The sequence below is a fragment of the Daphnia magna genome, linkage group LG6 (genome assembly GCF_020631705.1).
Source record: "Daphnia magna isolate NIES linkage group LG6, ASM2063170v1.1, whole genome shotgun sequence".
NCBI classification, from domain to species: Eukaryota; Metazoa; Arthropoda; class Branchiopoda; order Diplostraca; family Daphniidae; genus Daphnia; species Daphnia magna.
Window position 1 is genome coordinate 8,658,974 of NC_059187.1, and position 13,376 is coordinate 8,672,349.

The 13,376-nt window shown below is 41.0% G+C and overlaps 6 protein-coding genes across 7 annotated transcripts; 3 read left to right on the forward strand and 3 right to left on the reverse strand.

The window, feature by feature from the left end:
- Positions 1 to 91: 91 nt before the first annotated feature.
- On the forward strand, positions 92 to 3,199 carry LOC116925217 (late secretory pathway protein AVL9 homolog). Its single transcript, XM_032931874.2, is given in 10 exon segments — positions 92 to 549; positions 610 to 838; positions 905 to 1,365; positions 1,434 to 1,514; positions 1,583 to 1,717; positions 1,784 to 2,006; positions 2,072 to 2,094; positions 2,096 to 2,253; positions 2,327 to 2,415; positions 2,489 to 3,199. Coding segments are annotated over 10 exon segments (1,884 nt in total). The 5' UTR covers positions 92 to 207; the 3' UTR covers positions 2,632 to 3,199.
- On the reverse strand, positions 2,354 to 5,454 carry LOC116925226 (pancreatic triacylglycerol lipase). Of its 2 annotated transcripts, XM_045174741.1 has the most exons (9): positions 5,261 to 5,454; positions 5,028 to 5,199; positions 4,814 to 4,965; positions 4,503 to 4,748; positions 4,258 to 4,439; positions 3,979 to 4,151; positions 3,839 to 3,906; positions 3,451 to 3,690; positions 2,354 to 2,619 (listed from the first exon to the last, which is right to left on the reverse strand). In XM_045174741.1, exons 1-7 carry the CDS (start codon positions 5,313 to 5,315, stop codon positions 3,849 to 3,851), a joined length of 1,038 nt encoding a protein of 345 aa, XP_045030676.1. In that variant the 5' UTR covers positions 5,316 to 5,454; the 3' UTR covers positions 2,354 to 2,619; positions 3,451 to 3,690; positions 3,839 to 3,848. The 2 variants fall into 2 exon arrangements, with proteins under 2 accessions (XP_045030676.1, XP_032787784.2); XM_032931893.2 differs by lacking the exons at positions 2,354 to 2,619; positions 3,451 to 3,690; positions 3,839 to 3,906 and having other exon boundaries at positions 3,986 to 4,156.
- Positions 5,455 to 5,605: 151 nt separating this feature from the next.
- Positions 5,606 to 7,328, reverse strand: LOC116925227 (lipase member H). The gene is made up of 8 exons (XM_032931894.2): positions 7,168 to 7,328; positions 6,992 to 7,070; positions 6,773 to 6,924; positions 6,454 to 6,699; positions 6,201 to 6,382; positions 6,093 to 6,132; positions 5,865 to 6,021; positions 5,606 to 5,781 (listed from the first exon to the last, which is right to left on the reverse strand). The coding sequence occupies exons 1-8, from the start codon at positions 7,211 to 7,213 to the stop codon at positions 5,724 to 5,726; spliced, it is 960 nt and encodes a 319-aa protein (XP_032787785.2). The 5' UTR covers positions 7,214 to 7,328; the 3' UTR covers positions 5,606 to 5,723.
- A 436-nt stretch (positions 7,329 to 7,764) lies between these two features.
- Positions 7,765 to 9,982, reverse strand: LOC116925225 (pancreatic triacylglycerol lipase). Its single transcript, XM_032931891.2, has 8 exons — positions 9,313 to 9,982; positions 9,160 to 9,238; positions 8,938 to 9,089; positions 8,630 to 8,875; positions 8,383 to 8,564; positions 8,282 to 8,321; positions 8,065 to 8,218; positions 7,765 to 7,986 (listed from the first exon to the last, which is right to left on the reverse strand). The coding sequence occupies exons 1-8, from the start codon at positions 9,368 to 9,370 to the stop codon at positions 7,929 to 7,931; spliced, it is 969 nt and encodes a 322-aa protein (XP_032787782.2). The 5' UTR covers positions 9,371 to 9,982; the 3' UTR covers positions 7,765 to 7,928.
- A 422-nt stretch (positions 9,983 to 10,404) lies between these two features.
- On the forward strand, positions 10,405 to 11,628 carry LOC116925216 (contactin-associated protein-like 4). The gene is made up of 5 exons (XM_032931871.2): positions 10,405 to 10,542; positions 10,620 to 10,947; positions 11,015 to 11,169; positions 11,230 to 11,431; positions 11,493 to 11,628. The coding sequence occupies exons 1-5, from the start codon at positions 10,405 to 10,407 to the stop codon at positions 11,576 to 11,578; spliced, it is 909 nt and encodes a 302-aa protein (XP_032787762.2). The 3' UTR covers positions 11,579 to 11,628.
- A 33-nt stretch (positions 11,629 to 11,661) lies between these two features.
- LOC123466518 lies at positions 11,662 to 13,038 on the forward strand. Its single transcript, XM_045174742.1, has 4 exons — positions 11,662 to 11,789; positions 11,857 to 11,994; positions 12,066 to 12,300; positions 12,380 to 13,038. Exons 1-4 carry the CDS (start codon positions 11,730 to 11,732, stop codon positions 12,850 to 12,852), a joined length of 906 nt encoding a protein of 301 aa, XP_045030677.1. The 5' UTR covers positions 11,662 to 11,729; the 3' UTR covers positions 12,853 to 13,038.
- Positions 13,039 to 13,376: the final 338 nt, after the last annotated feature.

Genomic DNA, 13,376 nt, shown 5'->3' on the forward strand with positions numbered 1-13,376 from the left:
CGCCTTTAATTTGGCGGCCTCATGGTGGAAGTTCCCGGCAAGAATGGGCTTTCGTTATCTGAAAGCATAGCGTGAAATCGTCTGCAACTAAATGCCCTCTGGCGAGTGTCTGTAGATTTATTGATTTTTAGGATCTGAAGTGTGTAGGACATTTTGACATTTGAAGGAAAAGTTGCGTTCGTGGACGTTTAAAAGAAAACAAAAGAAATGGAAGAACAAGTTACAGATCAAGAAGAAAAAATTAAAGAGGGGGCAAGCGTGATTACTCGGGAATTCAGTAGGGATGCCCCACCAATCTTACATCTTCTCGTCGTTGGATTTCATCATAAAAAGGGATGTCAAGTTGAGTACTCATACCCTCCACTTTGTCCAAGCTCAGCTTCTGAATCTCATGAATGCCCAGAAATCTGGAAAAATTTGCCTTCTCTGGCAATGCCAGATGGCTCGCACAACTTTGTTGAGGATACTGTTTACTTCCATCTTCCATCAATGTCTCATCCTGGGAAAACAGTATATGGGGTTTCATCTTATCGCCAGATTGAAGCAAAGGTAAAAGAATCAATATGGCTCTCACAATAATGCCACTAAAATTTACCCATATTTCAATAGATGCTCTCTAAGAAAACAGCTGACATAACCAGAAGCACTGTCCAGAAGGCTGTGTGCGTTCTTTCTAACCTTCCTTTGTATGGTCACATTCAAGTCAAAATGGGGCTTATAACAGAGGCCTATTTCCGTGAGGGAGACTTTACTCAATTTATGCTGCTCCATGATGCATACAACAACCTTAATATGTGTCTCAATCCTGACCTATTAAATTCTACTCAAGCCATTATTGGTAAGCTTACATACTTGCACTTAGTTTTTTGTTTTTTTCATTTTTTTTATTTTACTTTTTAACTAGGATTACCACTACGTGAGATGCTGGAGAGGTTTGGGCACAAAGTAGTCCAGCTTTTCAAATTGATTCTACTGCAAAAACGAGTTCTCTTCTTTCACTCGCCAGTAAGACCTTTGTCCACATCCATTTTGGCTATGCTTGCGCTTTTCCCTGGCGTAGTTGAAACGGGCTTGGATAATTGCACCGCCTTAGCTAGTCAGCCCGATTCAATCGTCGTTGAAACAGTGGAAGTACCCAAACAGTTTATTCCTTCACCGGATGAATCTGGTATTTTGGCAACTGAAAATCAGTCTGATGTTTATAATGGACTGACAGAAAAATTTTCTTCTTGGAAAGATAAATTAGATGTCGCTACCAAACCAGCTGGTAGTCCCACAGTTGATGCCACCGACGATAGCAAAGTAAGCCGAGAAAGCAGCTTCGAAGATCTTCAAGCCCCCACTGCACAAGAAATAGAAAACGAAGTATTTTTTTATTATTTACATTTCATCGTTTTCAAACTACAATGAATTTATTTTTTGGGAATGATCAGAAATCAGGCCGTATTTCTCCTTCTCTCGTTGCCGGTCTGCCTAATGAAGCCTGCGGACTGCCTCTTCAACTTTTCGGAAATGTGAATGCAATCTATAGTATATCCGTTCTCTTACAAGGCTGTTACAAACATCTTTGCAAAATTTACAGGGTTATTTGTGTCATCCCTATTTATCACTATCTTATTTGGACCTCTTGAGTGAGCCAAATATCCATGGCTACATTGTTGGCGCCACCAATGTGCTGTTTAAGCAGAAAAAAACTCTCTTTGATGCTATTATTGAGGTAGCTTTTTTGCCTGGTAAATCAATCAAAGTGTGAATTCACTGTACATTCTCTCATTTTCGTCAGTTGGAATCGGGCCGCATCGACGTTTCTGATCCTGATCTGCGTCGACAGCTGGAATTAACTAAAGAAGACATGCGATTTGCAGACCACATTGTCCGTCTCGTCATACAGGATCGAACTAATAACACGTTTTTGGACGGTGTCGGATGGGAAGGCGGTGACGAATGGTTGCGGGCCGAGTTCAAAACATACCTACTATTTATGTTGCGGACTTCACTTTTGGACGGTAAATTTTTCTTTAAACCGACCGTTTCATGTATCAGGTGTCATATAATGTGTATGTTGAAACAGAAGGATGCAAGTACGTAGATGAATTTCAACCCAGCATTTATCCAAGCCTGGAAAACCACAAGCAACTATGCAAAATGGTTGGAAAGACCCCATCCTGCTGTTTTGGAGCTCCATCCCGGTCACATGTTCTCTGGTCAGCTATCGATGTCGGATGTCAAACTTAAAATCACTCAAATTACTCAGTATGCTTCAGATTTTCATTGTTTCTTATGGAAACGATTAACCAACTTGCTTCTTTTCTTTTTTTTTAACCAGAACAATGCAAAATACGGAAAAAGGACGTAAGATCTCCAATGCTGCTGCCAGTACCAGTCGGGCAGTAGCGCAGACCAGCAAAGCTGTTGGTAAGTTATTTCATTCGTTAAGAAGTTTGTTTACGCAGTGCTTAAAGTCAGAACTCGTTCATTGCAAACGTAGGAGGAGCTTTATCGCAAGCGAAAGGAGCCCTTTCCAGCTGGTGGAGCACATTCCAGCAACAGCCGGCCGAAGCAGCCGAGGAAGCCGATGAAACTCTAGGACCGAATGGAATGAGAATGTCCGACATTGATCTGACAGAGTGATTGCAAGAAAGATAAAAAATTAGCGAAAAGAAATGCGTAGCTTTAACTTATCGTGGTTTCTTAACATAATGCAGTACTAGGTTGTTTGCGCACGGCGTGCTAGTCAAATGTTTCATTGACGTCGAGAAAGAAAAATCGAAGTTATCCGTTTGTTGTGAATTCTGTTGTCGTCCAACTCGTTTCGGTTTGCGTTCAGTTTTTTTTTTTGCATGCGTGTATACTCAGCTTGCAGTCACAATTTAATAATGTGTTGTTCCGTTTTCCTTACTTCGGTGATGAGTCCTTTATTTTATTAAAACATTCCATTTTCAATTTTTTCCATGTTTGTGTGACTCGATTGGAATAGCTTTCAAACAAATGCCGCTCGGTACAGGAGAACATGTTGGCAATGATTACAGCCAAGCAATCCTGTATTCTTTCGCGTTACTGAAAAGGAGAAAAGAGAGTTTCAGTCACTTTCTGAGTATTGTAGATATATAAGCTCACTTTACATTTGTTAATTCAGTAGTCCATGGATGGATATGTACTGTTAATTGGTGGCTAAATAATAAACGGTGCCCAAGTGAAACCTATTTTACTACTTGAAGGATAAACAATTCAGTTACTTCCGTGCCCTTTCTCCCATTCCTCACCACACTCTCTCGGTGTCCATTTCACCGTTTCCATGGTTTCTCTACATGTTGCGTCATCTCATGCTGGATTTGTCTTCACCTAGCATCAAAGAACAACACCTACTCTACCCGCACATACTACTACTCACAGCATTAAGCAACTACTATACTTATCTTATCAAGTACTGCGTGGAATGTGCTTCTATACCAAAGATTATCTTGTATACGCTTTAAACGCCACGCCTTTCAAGGACCAGCCAGCAAAAAATTACACGTAGGCACTATCACTCCAATAGCACAACGACACGTATGACACCTACGAAACAACTGGACACGTTTCAGACGCTGCAGTTCTCGATCTTGTAGCACTGCCCATGGCAAACCCAAAGGGCAGGCAGTTTTCCTTCACCCTCTTTTTCTACATAAAACGTCTTGTACCTACGATACACTGTACAAAATATAAACGGTTGGAATTATAAATAATATACAATATCTTCTATAGTTCTTAAATAAGATGACGCAATTATAGAACATTCAGACAAAAGACGGCGTTTGAATAAGGATAATTGCTATTATTGCCAAAAGATAATACACACTGATGATGCATTAACCAAGCGCAAAAGGAGCTTCACGGTTGGTGTCCAAATAGTAATTCCCAGTTTCACTGTACGTTAATAAGAACGAAATTAAAATGAATGATGCATTTTGCATACCATATAGAATGCCAGATACTCACAGTGTAGAGACCGACAAACCCATTGATGTCTGTGTGTTGTTATTACAGAATCCCGTCTCCCAGTCTGCGTATGACCCACATTTTGTTGATGTGAAAGGTGTTTTACCATTAATCGACTCGATGAAATAAAGCAAAGCTCTAGAATGGCTACATCCTACTGTTTCCGAGCAGCCCTAAGCGTTTGCCAATCAAACAAAGGGGATGAAATTGTTTCGTAAAGGTTAAAGAAGTTAGGCTCATTAGGTAAGAGTTCTTCATTATAGCTTAGCTTGCGCTTACGGGTTGAACGATGCCTCCATTTGGCCAGAAATCTACATGTCCAATACTCGTCGGAAAGCTGAGTCCACCATCTAATAAATTCGCACTGTTTGTATGGATAACGTCAACGAATAGAGCGTCAGTCACGTCTAGTCTTGCATTGGTATTGTCCATTGAAAATCCTGGATAAGCGGGATCTAAACCTGTCAAACAGCATTCTCATTACAAAAAGTAAAATCAAATTTTGTTTATGCTTGAAACTATACCTGTGATTCGAGGAAGGTGTTCACTTGCATGATCCCCAGCTTTACCCGCAATGTGAGCTCCCAAACTGAAACCAATAATATGTAACTGACTCACATTTAATCCTTGCGTGATCAGAAAATTGAGGAAATCGCCCGTGACGACTCCGATCGGCTGGATACTGGCCGCCGATGAGAAATAACTCCCGGTGTTTGCTAACGTTTCCCAGTCCACAGCAATGAAATTGCAATCTTCTTTAGCAAGGAATTCTTCAAAATTAAAATAGGTGAACAGTTAGATGACTCAAATTTTAATCGTTGTGCTCAAAATTTACCGTTTTTTAAATTAATCAAAGTAGTGTGGTTGTGCCCGTTCATATTCCAGCCATGAATAAACACTTTAGTTGGATTGGAAGCATTAAAATTCGATTTGGATAGCAGAGCAACATCGCCAGTTAAAAGTGTTTCTCGTACAAAGGGATTCTTTCTAAAAACAAGAATGAATAAGTCACCGTTGTCAATCATATTAACTGATTTTTCATTCAATACCTTGTCCATAAATTAAAGTTACAGAGCGCATCGATTTTGTTTAGTGAAGTGCTTGCCATACTTCTACCTCTACCACGATACAACTTCTTAATAAATGACAAAACTGGTTCTTGCCATCGAGGTAGTCGTTCTTCGTCCTTTACAGGCAAAACTGACCGACGCTTCACCTGCACTGCAAGCCAATCACGTGAGGAATTCCCAATTGAAATTAAATTGTCTTAGATTGAAATTACCTGGCGTGGCTAAATGGTTCAAACATGCTACAACAAAAACGATAAGCAGTTTCATCGTCTCTTTAAAAGATGTCTTGCTACACTGAGAAAACTTCACGGTGTGCTACAACGTAATCGTCCCAGACGACAATGAGACTGGACATCTTTGACGACGGCTTTGGTATCCCTCCCGGAAAATTCGTTCAATTTCTTATCTGCATGCTACATTACCATCAATTGCGACTTCAGATTTCCTCCTAGCACGAGAGGAGGATGTAGGGTGGCGTCTAGTGGTGGCAAACCCACTAACGGAAGTTAATTTTTTTGTTTCAACATTGTCCTTACCCGTATGTTTATTGCAACAGCTGCTCTTACGGATTGTATTGGCAAAAGAACATACAATTTTGCATCGGAAAAGCTAAAAACATTTTTTAAGAAGTTCATTATAATGGGACGTTGATACATCGTGTCATCATCGAATGACTTAACCAAGAGCGAAGGGTGCTTCGGCGTTGGTGTCGAGGAAATATTCACCGTTGGCTCTGATAAACAGGAAGAAAAAAAAATTATCGTTATCCAAGTCAACATTACTAGATATACTATATCGTTTGATAAGGGAACTCACGATGTGGAGACAGACAGTCCCATTGCGGTCTGGGCGTTACCGCTGCAACGTCCGGCTTTCCATGTATCGTAATCGAAGCATTCGGTAGATGTGAACGGTGTTCGGCTGTTGATCGATTCAGTGAAATAAATTGGAGCTCGGCCATGGCTACAACCAGCTGTCCTCGAATGAATCATCAAATGAAAAATGAATTAAATCTCTTTATGGATTCAAAACGATGCCACGTACTTGCAAGATCGAGGATATCAGTTCCAGTTGCGAAGCATCCCTAATATAGAACCACGTAAAACCAAATTATCCAACAAACGTTTCGAAAAGGTAATAGTTGATTGGTACCGGTTGAGAGACACCACCATTGGGCCAGAAATCGACGTGTCCAATTGGGACTGGGAAACTGAGACCACCGCCGACGATTTTGGCGCTGTTGGTGTGCATGACATCGACGAAACGGGCATCGGTTGTGTCTAACCTTTCGCCAGGATTCTCCACTGAGAAACCAGGATAGGCAGGATCCAAACCTATTAGTAGGAAATGTTGATTAAAGTTTGAATTCACCAAGTGGCCATCCGTGGAATTGGTCCGGTTTTACCAGTGATACGGGGAAGAGTTCCAGCAACGGTAGCTCCTGCATTGCCAGCGACGTGAGCGCCCAAGCTGAACCCGATGACGTAAATGCTGTTATACGTAACACCTTGAGAAACCAAAAAGTCGATAAATTGGCCAGTGAGAATGCCAACAGGTAGGGTATCAGCCGCAGACGCGTAGTAGTTTGCGTTGTTAGCCATGGTTTCCCAATCAACTGCGATAAAATTGCAGTCTTCGTGTTGCAGGAAAGCTATTTGTCGTAAAGTAACAAGACAGGTTACGATTGTCTTCTAATAGAAAAGGGGTTTTATAATAAAACTTACCATTTTTCATGTCAATAACAGTGGGGTTACTGTGACCGTCCATCAGCCATCCGTGAGCAAAGATCTTGGTCGGTTTGTTTTGATCAAAGTTGGACGTAGCCAAGTTCAATCCATTGCCATTGATGAGCTCCTGAAAAACTAGTTGATTGTTCCTATATAAATAATTTAAAGAGTAATTAGTAATTAGAATTGTATTCGACGTACTTTGTCTTTTATTACCTGGTCCACAAGTTGAAATGCGTGTTATCGGAAATGAAATCTCTGGACTCGCCCAAATTTCTCTCCGAAAGGCTCTTGGCTGGAAATAATCAACAAGGAGAAAAAATACGTGACAACATCCTTGTCTGGAACATTTTACAGAAATAATATCGCCAATATGAGCGATCTCTTCAGACCTGAGACAGCGGACACAGCGAGCAATAACACGGCGAAGAATTTCATCCTGAAGTCTTCAGCAAGTAACGAATGAAGTATCAATCGTAACTCTCTCTTTTCACAGCGTGAATTTGGCTCTTTATAGGATTCAGTTAGACGCGTTATCGTGTGTTGGAATTTTTCCTTCCATTTGAACAAATGAAGAAGACGTCACTCGTGAAATGCCCAGCTTACCCCATTTTCCATCACAGTTGTGTTTGTATTTGTTTTGCTATTGTCAGATAAGAGAGGCTATTATTACTAATCCCTTAACGGTAGTACAGACTTAGCAACGCACCAACTAACCTGCTTGCCAAGACGTAAACAAGTCATAATAAAAAACATGGCCTGATCACGAGAAAAGTAAACAAACATATCGGGATTTTCCATTTCCTTGTCAATAAGTACGTCTTTATCAGTGAGTTATTGCCATACGTCGAGACAATAAATGACGAAACGTTTTGTTTGTTTTTTTCTCTCTCAGTCTGGCATGAAAATGATTTCTTTCAACAGCTGAACGAGTGGAAGTCTAGTGACTCCTCTAATGTGTCACTTATACCCATGAATAAAGAAACGAGTTAGTAGCAAGAGTTTACATGTATAACGTCGACTCTGATATTGGCACACTTGGTAACAATAAAAATGTCGAAGAGATTAAAAATGCCATAACATTATCATGACTAGGGGCATAGCAATGGGTCTTTGAGTAAAAACGATATGATATTACATGTGCGGTGTAAAATCAACCCATGGAAAACGGGGCGGCGTCGAACGTGTTGAGGTAATAATCACCCAAAGCCCTGCAGGAATGATAATTTAATACATTTCCATAAATCACCAAGATAAACTTGATTTCAAATTTTAAAAAAAGGACTTACGACGTAGAAATGGGAAGGCCCATTAAATCCTGTGGATTGCCATTGCACAAAGCTGCACTGAAATCGTCGTAGGATGTGCAACGAATGGACGTAAAACGTCCACCGTTGATTGACTCGGCGAAATATTGATGAGCTCGACTGTGACTGCATCCAGCTAGAAATAATACGATTGGTTAATTGATGTCGTTAGAGCTAAAGACTTTTGTAAAGGACTTACTTGCTATAGCGAGGATATCGGATCCTGTAAGGATGCAACCCTATCATCAAATAAAAGAGTGATTAAATGTCTTTAAAAAAAAATCTGGTAGACGGAATTACCGGCTGGACAATGCCACCGTTCGGCCAGAAATCTACGTGCCCGATGGAAACTGGGAAACTAAGTCCGCCATCCAGTAATGATGCGCTATTCGTATGCATGACGTCAACAAATAGGGCATCAGTCACGTCTAGTCTTTCATCCGTATTCTCTACGGAGAAACCAGGATAAGCCGGATCTAGTCCTACGATTACGAAATTCATGATCTTATTAAACGAATTCTTAACCTCTTCGAAAACAGTAGCGTACCAGTAATTCGTGGAATGCGCCCATTTAGGGCAGCACCAGCTTTTCCGGCAACGTGAGCTCCCAAACTGAAACCGATAACGTGAAGTTGATTGACATCCAATCCTTGAGCAACGAGAAAGTTAAGGAAATCGCCAGTCAAGGATCCAACTGGCTGCGTGTTGGCTGCCGATGAATAATAGTTGATATTGTTGGCCAACTCTTCCCAATCCACAGCAATAAAATTGCAATCTTCTTTAGCGAGGAATTCTGAAACGTAAATGCAATGAGAATGGGGATTCCATTTAAATTTTTTAAATCTAAAACCACACCATTTCTTAGATTAATCACAGCATCGTTATCATAGCCGTTCATTCTCCAACCGTGAGCAAACACTTTGGTGGGCTTGGACGTGTCGAAATTTGATTCAGCTAAAGTAGCAATGTCGCCAATAAACAGTTCTTGTAGGCTAGTTGGATTATTCCTGTTCAATAATAGTGTGACGTGAGTATAAAATTAAATCTCCGCATATAAATTAGAAAATAATGATTTACCTTGTCCATAGATTGAAATGCGTGAAGGTAATGGGATCTGCTTTGCCATCGCTACGATTCACGTCTCCAACACTCTTACCTGTTTGAAGAGAGAAAATGAAATTATGATACAATTATTTGTTAAAATTGAAATTTAAAAAATATTTTACATACATTCGATGTAAGGGATGGCACAAAGGGAAACCAACACGATTGCTTGAAAGACTTTCATTTTTCAAAACGAGGCAGCTGAGAGTATGTCCGTCTTCACAAAGTCAGTCATTTATATAGTCCCCCCATTTTACAAATTTGTTTTCTTATCAATAAAAATGAAGGATGTCCCCATCGACATTATTATGCAAAGTTGGGAATCCCATACTGTACAATTACACATACGTAGTTTAGGTATTCTGAGATTACAGCAACAGCCAATCATCATTAACAAAGCTAAGTACGTGTTTACCCACTACTGTCGAATACGTTACCAAAACATATTGGAAAATCCCAATCAATATGACGAAAAAAACAAAATAATGCACCAAGTCACAGAAAGTAAAAACCGTTGGCGCATAAAAGTGTCGAAAGAAAACGCTTTTCAACGTGAGACAACATTCTCGGCCGTGCGCTAACAGTTTTTAAACGACATACTCTAGAAACTGTCGGCAATGGAAAAGAAAACAAAATTATATTGGTATAGAAAATGACTTTCTTGGTTCAGGTGTGGGAGTTTGACAAAGTCTCTGGCCATGCATAACAGATCTTATCAGCCAGACGCTCAGCTATGCAAACGCGGCGTGTCTATCATCACTGTTTACTATTACAGCCGGGCGGTTGAATCAACACGTCATATTCTGACATGCTCTAAAAAAATAAAAGCCTAAAATATTTACTAGGAGATGAACGAGTAGAGAAGTGTAGAGTGGCAGAGACTTTGTGTGCAAATGGTTTTTAATTTGGGTCAATTCTAATGGCATTCAGATCTTCGTCGAGGCCAGACGTAAAATGGGCTGTCGTGCTGGGCAATAGGATATCGAGTTCATTGTCGCGTTCTTGAAAATGCCGAAAAACGCTAAAAGATAAAAGATTACCCAAACATTGACCCTCGTCAGTGAAATCTCATCCAGAAGAGCATGGAGCGTCTGTGCTTGCCATCAAATAATATTTACACGCTTGTTGAAAAGTTGCATAAGGCGGTCACCGCACAGGCCTACGATTCGTTCAAAACTCTCTAGAGGCGTTAGCTTCATTCGACTCCCATCATTAAAGATGGCGATTCGTTTTTTCTCTCTCTTCTTGCTATACAGAGCGGTTTTTGCGGAATTACTGCCGGTCTCCGAAAGCGATGGACGCGTTCCAACGACCGACGATGTTCACGTTCAACTCCAGAAATTGCGAGACGATGTGGTAAAAAGTGTTCGAAAACCCGATTGATGTTAACGGAGAATGATTGTGTTTTGTTTGTGTCTTTTTAAAACTGTTAGAAAATCCTGAAAGAGACTTACCAACAAGTGGTCGTCGACGTTACGGCACACACACAGCACAAGGACGAAATAGGGAAACATGAGATGGAAATTCAAGCCCTCAAACAAATTGTTGCCAGATTGGAAGAAAGGCTCGAAGTCCTACAGGAAGAAAGAAGAGGACCTGACAAACCATCGATACTTACGTCTCCTACACCAGTGATTGCCAGTTCGTGTGAAGAACTGAGACACTCCGATGAAGCGCTTAAATCGGGAATGTACTGGATCGATCCCGACGGACATGGAACAGGAGATACACCCGTTTATGTGTGGTGTAACATGACTACAGGTTGTCAATAAAGTACGATGTACAGTTTCGTTGTGAGTACTGTCAAACATTTATTCACTCACCATAGGGTCAACGTCGATCCTGCACGATAGCGAGTCGTCCACCGATGTTGGCCAATGCTGGGATGCAGGATGCTACAGCCGGTTTATCAACTACAACGCATCCATGAGGCAAATCATCGCCCTCATTGAATTATCTTCCGTTTGCAGGCAATCTATCCAGGTAATAGAAATTGTTAATCAGAGCAGAGAATCGTAATTGCAACGTGATTGGATTCATCAGTACGATTGTAAAATGGCTCCCATGGAATTCAACGGCGAACCCCAAAGTTGGTGGACTGATCGAAATGGAGTGAGACGAAACGACTTTACCGGTGGAAATTCAGTTCAATCCAAATGTCAATGTGCACTGGAAAATTCATGTCTCGATCGTAAACTGCAATGCAATTGCAACGCCCTTTCACCAATCGAGACTTTCGACAAAGGCAAATTTTACCACCACTTTTAATTGTGTAAAAAAATATTCACCTTTGAAATCTTCTTCAGGTATCATCACGGACAAATCCTCTCTTCCCGTTACGCGGATTGAATTTTGGCCGGATCTTAACTCAACCGTCTTCCGGCCGGCATAGTCTGAGTCGCTTGGAATGCTATGGTCGTCAGCCAGTACAAAGTCCTAAGCCATTGCCAAAGTCTTGCCAAGATCTGCGTCGTACTGGCCACACTATTTCTGGCTTTTACTCCGTCCTGCGATCCGGAGTTATTGAAACCGTTTTTTGCGATATGACTCAAATGTCAGGTGAAGAAAAGGCCATCTCTTCGTTTGTTTCTCCAGAACAACTTGCAAGTGTTCACTTAACTGTTCTAATCGTTGTTCAAATTCGTTGACGTTATTCACTTTTCTCTGTAGGATTCACTTATTCAGAGATTAGACAAAGCCGATGAACGAATACAGAGACAAGCACTGAGAATAAGAAACTCGGTGGGTCGGCTGAATGTCTTCCTTGTTAGGCAGAACCGGACGAACAACTCGCAGATGCGCAAACTAGTAAACGCGGATTGATGAGTGGTGTGTCGGTAAAGAAGGTGTTAATCAATACCATTTAAATTGTACGACAGGAATCAATAGACGAGAAACTGGCCAGTGATTTGAAAGAACTGTTTAACAGCCAACAAAGGCAGAACTATGAGATAGCCGAACTAAGGAGACGGTGGGATCGCCCTCAAGGAAAATCATTGACGCGGATGCCGGCCAACTGTCACGATTTAAAGGCAGTGGGTCACGGTCTAAGTGGAATTTATCCCGTCAAAGCCGACGACCATATTGAGATGGTTTACTGCAACATGACACTATGTAAATTCGACTTTTAAAAAAACAAATAGAACAAACAGAATGTCGGTCCTAACAGTTATTTTCAAATGTTGGAATGAAGCCACACCCCGGGAGACGTGGATTGGAAAGGCGGACGTCATTTCTTCTCTTGTCCATTTCTACGTTCTACGGAAAACACCATTCTACTTGGAAGGAAGAGGCCATATGCAATCGATCCTACCTTTCGAGATTACAAGATCAAACCAAGGTGGTGGAATGGATGCGAAGAAGGGAGTCTTCACTGTTCCGAAATCTGGAACGTACGTGTTCAGATTCTCTTTCGGTGCCCTCAAGCGTGAAAAGGCCCAGCATGTGTCTGTAACGTTGGTTCTCAATGACGTCGAAGATGTGGCCAGTATCTACGGAAGTGATCATCAGGGCTTTTTCTCTCTTTCCCTGCAAACCATCCTGAACCTGAAGAAGAAAGACAAAATTCATTTAGTGCTGCAATCGGCTTCGGGAGGAGGCAACTACGAGGACATAGACATGACAACTCATTTCAGTGGTTTCCTGCTCGATGAACAGATGTTTTGAGATTGGCATCGTCAACGTTATTCTCAATTCAGATTAAGTATTTTTTGTTTGCATCCGTTTAAAACATATGTAACATGCCCTATAGCTTATTATTTTGAAAACACATCGCTACTGATGCACCAATATGAATGTCCATCGTTGATCTTATCATAAAGGCATAATTGAGTACAACTGCAAGAAACCATACGTTCTATCGACTACTTTTCCTTTTTGGAAAACTTACCAGATATACGGTTGTCTCTTGCATGTATGCAAAGTAGGAAGAGGACGATACATACGTGATTCACCGATCTGCCTGCGTTATGCCAGATTAGGCAACCAACATGCTAAACTCATTATCGTTTATAAGATTTTAAGCGATCGAGCATTTGCTTGCATGTCTACAAAGATGTGATTATGATTCACGCATGAGTCCAGTCTTTAACTGCATTTTTGCAGTTGTCTTGATTGACGGGCATTAAAAAATATCCACGCCAATTCCATAGGGATGTTTGTTTGCATTCGTAAAGAACGTCTCACAAGCG

Excerpts from the sequence above, each read along its gene's own strand:
- LOC116925216 (XM_032931871.2), top strand. The coding sequence starts at position 10,405 with ATGGCGATTCGTTTTTTCTCTCTCTTCTTGCTATACAGAGCGGTTTTT. Across the intron at positions 10,543-10,619 it reads AGAAATTGCGAGACGATGTG|AAAATCCTGAAAGAGACTTA; the intron begins GTAAAAAGTGTT and ends TAAAACTGTTAG. Across the intron at positions 10,948-11,014 it reads GTGGTGTAACATGACTACAG|GGTCAACGTCGATCCTGCAC; the intron begins GTTGTCAATAAA and ends CACTCACCATAG.
- LOC116925226 (XM_045174741.1), bottom strand. The coding sequence starts at position 5,315 with ATGAAACTGCTTATCGTTTTTGTTGTAGCATGTTTGAACCATTTAGCC. Across the intron at positions 5,200-5,260 it reads GAACCATTTAGCCACGCCAG|TGCAGGTGAAGCGTCGGTCA; the intron begins GTAATTTCAATC and ends ATTGGCTTGCAG. Across the intron at positions 4,749-4,813 it reads TTTGATTAATTTAAAAAACG|AATTCCTTGCTAAAGAAGAT; the intron begins GTAAATTTTGAG and ends TTAATTTTGAAG.
- LOC116925225 (XM_032931891.2), bottom strand. The coding sequence starts at position 9,370 with ATGAAAGTCTTTCAAGCAATCGTGTTGGTTTCCCTTTGTGCCATCCCT. Across the intron at positions 9,239-9,312 it reads TGCCATCCCTTACATCGAAT|GTAAGAGTGTTGGAGACGTG; the intron begins GTATGTAAAATA and ends CTCTTCAAACAG. Across the intron at positions 7,987-8,064 it reads GGCCTTCCCATTTCTACGTC|GGCTTTGGGTGATTATTACC; the intron begins GTAAGTCCTTTT and ends TCATTCCTGCAG.
- LOC123466518 (XM_045174742.1), top strand. The coding sequence starts at position 11,730 with ATGACTCAAATGTCAGGTGAAGAAAAGGCCATCTCTTCGTTTGTTTCT. Across the intron at positions 11,790-11,856 it reads TTGTTTCTCCAGAACAACTT|GATTCACTTATTCAGAGATT; the intron begins GCAAGTGTTCAC and ends TTTTCTCTGTAG. Across the intron at positions 12,301-12,379 it reads TTACTGCAACATGACACTAT|CCACACCCCGGGAGACGTGG; the intron begins GTAAATTCGACT and ends GTTGGAATGAAG.
- LOC116925227 (XM_032931894.2), bottom strand. The coding sequence starts at position 7,213 with ATGAAATTCTTCGCCGTGTTATTGCTCGCTGTGTCCGCTGTCTCAG. Across the intron at positions 6,700-6,772 it reads TGTTATTGACATGAAAAATG|CTTTCCTGCAACACGAAGAC; the intron begins GTAAGTTTTATT and ends TACGACAAATAG. Across the intron at positions 6,133-6,200 it reads ATGGTGGTGTCTCTCAACCG|GGATGCTTCGCAACTGGAAC; the intron begins GTACCAATCAAC and ends GTTCTATATTAG.